This window comes from Gekko japonicus, unplaced genomic scaffold, assembly GCF_001447785.1.
Source record: "Gekko japonicus isolate JY-2015 unplaced genomic scaffold, Gekko_japonicus_V1.1 scaffold767, whole genome shotgun sequence".
Lineage (NCBI taxonomy): Eukaryota > Metazoa > Chordata > Lepidosauria > Squamata > Gekkonidae > Gekko > Gekko japonicus.
In genome coordinates this window covers 37613-38807 of record NW_015161972.1, presented here as the reverse complement: position 1 = coordinate 38807, position 1195 = coordinate 37613, and the positions used below count along the sequence as shown (strand labels likewise).

The window sequence follows — 1195 nt, the reverse complement described above, 5'->3', positions numbered from 1 at the left end:
CCCCCCCCGACGTGCCAAGTGGCATGCAAGCATGCTGCATCAAGATTAAGATTTCCGCCTGTGAGTGCCCGCAAGTAACCACGGGGTATTCTGGGGATAACTGGCAGATCAACCCACAAGAAACAAGCGAAGTAAAAATGTCACAAAACAAAACTGTCCTGCAGAAGGGGAGCTCCTAAGCCAAAGTTCTACCCTTCGAAGTCCCTTCCGCGGATGCAGCTCCGCTCAGGATGGGCCGGCGAGGATCCAGCCAAAGGCAGGAAGGGGTGATCAGGGGAAGGGAGGAAAGTCCACTCACCAGAGGAAACCGACGAGCCCGACAGGCTGGAGTTGCTGGACGTGGCCATCCTCCTTCCTTCGGGTTCCTTAGTGACCAGCCCGGGCGCTGCCGCCGCCGCTGCTGCTGTCCGGCTGCCGCCCGCCCCCCATGGCCAAGTGCGGGAGCCGCGCCGAGCAAAGCAGCAGCACCACCAGCCGCCGCCGCCTCCTCCGCCCGGGCTCCGCTGGCTGGCGAGCCAAAGAACCCGCTCGTGCGGCCGGCCGGCCGGCGCCCCGTTCCGCCTTCGCGGGGGAGAGCAGCAGGCGCCCTGGCTGTCCAGAGCAGGAGCCCGCGCCGCTGCTGCTTCCAGCGCCTCGCCCTCGCGCCGGAGGAAGGGAGCCGAGCCGCCCCGCCAGCTCCTGCCCGCCCGCCCGCCTGCCTGCCCGCCTGCCTCCGCCGCCGCCCGCAGCGCTTCTCCTCCGCTCCCTTCACCGCCTCCGCGGCTCAGGCTTGACAAGGCAGCGGCTCCACCTCCTCCGCCGCCACCGCCTCGGTGCCCCTCGCGCACACAAAGGAAGCCGAGCGGGAGGAGGAGGAGAAGGAGAGCAGCAGCGCCGCTTGGCGCGCCTGACTACGGAGCCGGCGGCAGCCCCGGGCGGGGAAGGGAGGCGGGCGACTGGCCCCAGCCTGCCCCTGTGCGGCCGCTGCTCCCTCGGCTGGCTGGCTGGCATCGGGCGGCGGGCACAGCGAGCGCCGCTCCGGCCATGTGCCGAGGCTGGTCCAGCATGGGGAAGCCGCCTCGGCTGGTCGCGCCGCCTCCCACAGGCGGGAAGGGGGGGGGAGGGCCCGCCAGGCGTTTCCCGCGCGGCTGCCTGAGGAGCTTTGCCGGGGCCTGTGGAACTTCTCGCGTCGCCTTGGGGCTGCCAGCTCCAGGCT

At 70.5% G+C, this 1195-nt stretch overlaps 1 protein-coding gene across 1 annotated transcript in view; it reads right to left on the bottom strand.

Annotated features, from left to right (window-relative positions):
* CHN2 (chimerin 2) overlaps window positions 1-636 on the bottom strand; it is a 210836-nt gene extending 210200 nt beyond the window's left edge. Inside the window, exon 1 of the mRNA XM_015429700.1 lies at window positions 299-636. Coding sequence (XP_015285186.1) covers window positions 299-347 — 49 coding nt within the window. The 5' untranslated portion in view covers window positions 348-636. The remainder of the gene's footprint in view (window positions 1-298) is intronic.
* Between the last annotated feature and the right edge of the window lie 559 nt (window positions 637-1195).